Here is a 6,000-nt window from a genome sequence, read left to right as displayed (position 1 = left end):
AAGGAGCTGGCCAGCCTTCATAGAGTGGTTAAAAAACAAAAACAAAAAAATAAAACAACGTTGATGCTCATTTTCCTTTTAAAAAAATCTTGCTAAATTTAGCAGAAGACATCCGGTTTATATAATCTATGCGAATCACCTTTTTTCTTCTTCTTTTCGGTTTATCATTAAAAATGACATTGACACTATACAAGCTCAGCTCCACATGAATAAGTCACTTGACCTGTTTGAGAAGTTGATGCACCTTTTTATCCTTTAGTCCTGCAGAAAGAACAGTGAAAATTATTATAGTTATACATTTATTTATTTATTTATTTTTACAAATAAGAGCGACTCAAAATAATGACACATCTTTCGCTGCTGTGGCTCCCTTCACTGACTTGCAAACAAACGCTGTATGAAGCATCGTCAGGTTTCTGAGACGAGCACGGTGTCGACTCTCGCACTCATTATCTCTGTGGAAGAGCTGCGAGTGGCTGTGCGTCTCTGAGCCGATGGGCTACGGCAGGATTTTCTCAGCGCCGCTTGTTTTGAAGTTAATTTGACGAACTTTCCGAAGAGAAGCGACGTTCAATATGAAATGTAACGTTAAAAAATGCGCGGTTATGATTTAATTTAGACTCACTTGCCTCTTAGTCCTGCTCGCTGTGAGAGACAAAGAGAAGCCTTCGGTCCTTCTGCTGCGCTTGTGGATGGATATATGAGCACTTGGGCGGTAGTCTACGGGCTCGTAGTCACTGTGGCTGGCAGGCACAAGTTGGGGGGCACCGAAAGGAGTTTGTAAGACTTACCAATGTGAAGAACACTTCAGAACCAAGGACAGATCCAAACCGATGCCTGGCAAAGATGCCCAAAGTGAACAACATCTGGAATCTGCTCGTCACATGAAGCTCTTCACGTTTCTAACGTACTGAAGCTCGGCTTGCGCAAAGAAACCCTTCAAATCCATTCGGGAAGAAACACCTAGTGCTACTAACAGGTAAGAAATGGTCCCTTCATAATTTTGATGTTATACTGACGGTGGGTTTAACACAGAAAGTACTTTGTGTCTTTCCTATCTGACGTGATTTTGCATTTTTATTTTTTATTTTTTTTGTTACAAAGTCGTCGCCCCCCCACCCCCCAGCATGTATCCCACAGCCACAACATTACTCCCAACAGGTCCGTTATTATAATACCTTATCAGCAGTTCATGATTTTCCCAGCATTTATCCCCATTCCCCCTCTCACAAGCCACATCTGATGCACCAAAGTCTATTTGTCAACACAAACCAAAAATAGCAGGAGGAGACTTTCTTTCACTTTATTATCAGCCATCCCAATACCTGCGTGTTACTGTGGAGGTGCTAGCATTTCCCTGTATGAATATGTGAAGTTGTAATCCTGCTTGACCCGAGTGTATTCACTGTCTCAAATAAAAATTACATAATTGAGTGAAGCAGAGATTCCTCTCAAACCAATCAGGGCTTTTGTTTTTGGACAGCGCCATAAACAATGTGGTTCGACCCTAATGTGGGAAGTAATTCAGCTGGTAAATGTATCGAGTCATTGCAAAAAGTGAAGAAAGTGTTTTTGCTTTGGAATCATCCACATATCTCACGCATCATATTGTTATGACAGGAGTCAGACAGGAGTGATGGGGTAGGATTTACCTCAAAGGTAAGTTATTTATTATGGGAGACACCACCACGGTGTCTTGATGGATGTTATGTATTTTATCATCAGATGGTGTCAGCATGCTCACCAACATGCTCACCAAGAGGAAACAAAGAAAATCTGCTCTAGCACGTGTAATTCTTACATCTGTCCTTTGTCTCCCAGTCTAAGTGTGACCTATGAATAAACATACTGACAGGGCATTATTTTATTATTTTATTTTATTTTGTAAAAATTAAACAACTGCACTATTTTTTTTCTGAAAAATACGCATTTATTTCACATTCAAACACAATCAGCTGGCTGCTGGCCACCACAGAGGGATCCTAATTCCTTCAGCTGACAAGTCCAGGTGGAGGGATAAACTGGGTCCCCAGTGGAGATTATATAATGATGGGAATCATAAGACGAGCTATTGAGGTTGCAGTTTTCTCTTCTTTTTGTAGTTCATTTTCATACGTAGAGATCTGATGCTTTGAAGTGGATGATTTGTGTATTGTCTTCTGACTGAAACCTTCAGTTTTTGACAGTTTATTATCTGATGTTATATAACACTGTAACCTCTAAACTTTAAACCTAAATCTAGTTTTTAATCAGATAAGCACAGAAAAGTAGTGTTTTAAATGTCATAGGACAAGTACGCTGTTTAGGCTGTCATACTCACCCCGCTTAATGATTCATGTGCAGTGGATCGGGCTCTAAATTAAATGTCACATCGAGTACTTTTCAATAAAACTGCATGCAGACTGTGTCTACTCTTCAAATTTTGAGTTGTGTCACCATTTTAAACAATTAAAAATATAAATTATTGTTTTATAACAATTATTTTTCAGTCTGTACCTGATGATAACAAAAAAGGAGGTGCATTCATTTCTTCAGCTCATTCGCCAGACATAAATAACACTGTACTTCTGCGTAGATAATATGATTATACCTGCCAATCACCATCACTGCTGAAAGGAACTGGGTGGTGAGTCATTTTTTACACATTAGTTATACCGGGATAAGGAGTAAGGACAATAAGGAATAGTGTTCTCAAAGCCTCTTTATGCTAATGTTGGAGAAATCCTCTGTGCTGGGCAGGAGCAGTAATGCATTAGCTGATGGTTCAAAGCTGAGTAAAGCACGCCGTCTTTTCTTTTTGAACTTGCCTTTCAGAGGGAATATTGTGCGCAGACAGCTGGGGAGCGTGTGACTCTCTTGGCTGCTCAGTGTGAGTGTGACAGCCGTTTCAAGATAGTTTTAATGATGTGATCGAGGCCTGATAAAAGCTACTTTAGCAGATGTTGTTGTTTTAATTCTCATGTAAGCTGATAATACTGCTCCCATTTAAAGAATGTATGCAAATAATTGGAAGAAATTTGATTTTAATAGCTGTCCACTTCAGCCACGCCAGCATTTCTTTGCAGTTCTTAGAGGTTTTAGAAGAGCTTCTGCATCTCTAACCTTACTTTAGCTTAGTTTGTATTGACCAGCCTAATTGGCTGTTCCTTGTTGCACCATTAATTCATACTGTGACCTAGTCTCTGCAACCAGAAAGCCCCCATCTGCTCAACAGACAGCACTGAAGACCAATTAGACTCTTAAAGTTGAGCTCTCCAAGTTGATTTCTCACCTTGCTTCTAATAATAGGGCAAATGTGTTGCAGCAGTCCCATACACCTGCACGTAGTGTTCAAGACACACAGCAGACATGAGACAGAGGCTGTAACTTTGTATATTACCACATGTAATTTAGTTTGATGGGTACAGATTCATCAATGCACCATAAGATTTCCCCACCCCTAATCTGATGTAATATTTATCTGGTAAGAAATTTGGCATTCATTACACTTTTTGCTCCTCATTTTCACTCAAGAGATGCTTGTGCTGTCACAGGATATTCCTCACAATATCCTGTGTGATTCACAGTATCTTGTGTATCCTGAAGTGTTCAAAAGCATGCACGCACACATGAACTTATGCTTGTGTCGCTGGTGTTTTTGGAACCAGTCCCTGTGAACCCCACTGTGACGGTTTTCTGCCTCTGTGAGCACAGGAAACAGGACACACTCAGACTCAATGAAACGACTGTTGATAGAACTGCCAATAAAAGAAGTGTCAATGCACGAGCATCTTTTTTTATACAGTATTATAATGTAAGTAACAACACTGTGTGACAGAAGGGGAAAAGTCAGTAATACGCTTCCCACTGTGTCTTAAAGGAGAACGTAGCGGCAGCACATCGCCTAGTCCAAACTGCTGCCAAGCTCTGTGGGTTTACCAGCGTGACTCCTCTGATAGCTCAACTTCTATTTAAAAAAGGAAAAACATACCCACAGACAATTTTTGTTGATATTATGTGCCATTGTTACATCCCTCAGAGCTTTCTGTGAGTAATACTGCTGAAATATAAGCTCTGATAAGAAATTCTGATAGTATTTGCAGAAAAAGAAAAGTAAACCACAAGTCTTTAAAAATACATTCCAGAGTATGAATCTACTTTAATCTATGTGTTTGTTCTGAACTATGCATTTGATCAATGTGATTAATAATTGTGTTTGGAATAAATACGATTGGCTCTCTAAGAGCGCTGTGATTGAACCTGCCCACCTAATCAGACAACCCCCGGTGGATCTTACTTCAACATGATAGGAATATATTAGCATACATGTCTCTCTGCCCACTCCCCTGCAGTCCAACCCTTATTTTTTACCCACCATGTTTCCATGGCAACCACATCCATTGAGGAGAATCACCGTGTATGTGATATCTCCGTTGCCTGGAAATTATGCTTCAGTCAAGAGGTGCCTTAAATATCAATAAATGTTTGATGTGGTCACTTGAAGGTGGTAACACTGAGTCAGTCTTTCAGATAAAATTTTATTTATTTCACACTGGAACTGCTGAGACTCTGACTAAAATATTAAGGTCTTCTGTTTCACTTCAGAAAGTAAATTCTAAGATTAATGGCTGTGTTTCAGCCTTCAGATAGAATTCTTAAATTTAGAGTCTTCAATAAAACCATTTCTCTGTAGTAATTATATAGACTCTGAGTCAGGAAAGTTAAGAAAAAGGCTTGTAGTTCAGGTAAGAATCAGTTAAAAAGATAAGAGAGAAAAAGCATGACTGTTCATATCTTTGAGTAAACCTGTGAGCAAAAAAGTGACCAATAGGCCTCTGACCCATATTTAGTTCAAGAATTTCATTGACATTGGGCAAGGACGTTACATTTTACTCCACAGGAATAGGATACAAATGTAATAGATAGATAGATAGATAGATAGATAGATAGATAGATAGATAGATAGATAGATAGATAGATAGATAGATAGATAGATAGATAGATAGATAGATAGATAGATAGATAGATAGATAGATAGATAGATAGATAGATAGATAGATAGATAGATAGATAGATAGATAGATAGATAGATAGATAGCATATATTAATTTTCCCCCTTTTTTTTAAGGAAAGATGCTGCACTCACTGACAGAGGACTTGAAAGACATCTGCCTCCAAATTGTGTGAACCTCTTCTGCTCTCCACTTCAACCTGCTAAATCAAGCTACCTGGTCCTGCCATGCTGAGTGCAGTGCTCTGCCCCAAGTCGCAGGCCAATTCTGCACATTACTGGCCTCTCCATGTGTTCCTTCTCGAGCTGCTGATACCAGGAGTCCTGCCTAGTATTTCCAGACTGCCCCCTTCAGCCAAACGTGAGATCATCGTCGATGGGGACTTGGTGATTGGAGGCCTGTTCCCGGTGCACGAAAAAGGCGATGGAATGGAAGACTGTGGTAAGATCAACGAGGGGAGAGGGATCCAGAGACTGGAAGCCATGCTGCTGGCACTTGATGAGATTAACTCCAGCGATCGCATCCTTCCTGGTCTCCAGCTGGGGGCTCACATCCTGGACACCTGCTCGAAAGACACTTATGCTCTGGAGCAGTCGCTAGATTTTGTAAGAGCATCCCTCACTAAGGTGCACGACCCAGGTTTCATCTGCCCAGACGGCTCGAGACCAATTCAAAATGAGGTTCCACTGGCCATCTCAGGGGTTATCGGAGGATCTTACAGTGATGTTTCAATTCAGGTGAGTGTGCAAATGTATATTAACCTTTGTTTAGTGTATCAGTTGCACTTGCATGCCTTTACTGAAAACTGTGACACATGCAAAATTGCCATGCCACTGTACTAAGATAAATAGTATACCATATGGTATAGCTATGGTACATCATGTGGGTTTTCTACGTCTTGTACTGACCTCATCTGGGATGAGGGGTTGAGGTGCTAAGTTATCAGCCTATGCTAGCAAGCATGGTTAGCAAGGTGCATCCATAAACTGCATGGGTCCATTGCAGAAAC

The 6,000-nt window shown here is 40.3% G+C and overlaps 1 protein-coding gene across 3 annotated transcripts in view; it reads left to right on the top strand.

The window, feature by feature from the left end:
* Nucleotides 1-412: 412 nt before the first annotated feature.
* The window catches only part of grm2b (glutamate receptor, metabotropic 2b), a 28,847-nt gene continuing 23,259 nt past the window's right edge, over nucleotides 413-6,000 (top strand). The window contains exons 1-2 of one of the 3 annotated variants that reach the window (XM_082533257.1): nucleotides 413-979; nucleotides 5,113-5,728. In XM_082533257.1, the coding sequence (XP_082389383.1) occupies nucleotides 5,219-5,728 (510 nt within the window). In that variant the 5' untranslated portion in view covers nucleotides 413-979; nucleotides 5,113-5,218. Of the gene's footprint in view, nucleotides 980-2,609; nucleotides 2,627-5,107; nucleotides 5,729-6,000 lie in introns of those variants that run through there. The other 2 variants (XM_082533255.1, XM_082533256.1) reach the window with 2 other exon arrangements.

The sequence above is a fragment of the Aulonocara stuartgranti genome, assembly GCF_965226115.1.
Source record: "Aulonocara stuartgranti genome assembly, chromosome: 5".
Taxonomy (NCBI): Eukaryota; Metazoa; Chordata; class Actinopteri; order Cichliformes; family Cichlidae; genus Aulonocara; species Aulonocara stuartgranti.
The sequence above is the reverse complement of the archived record's forward strand: the minus strand, read 5'-3'. Positions and strand labels throughout refer to the sequence as shown.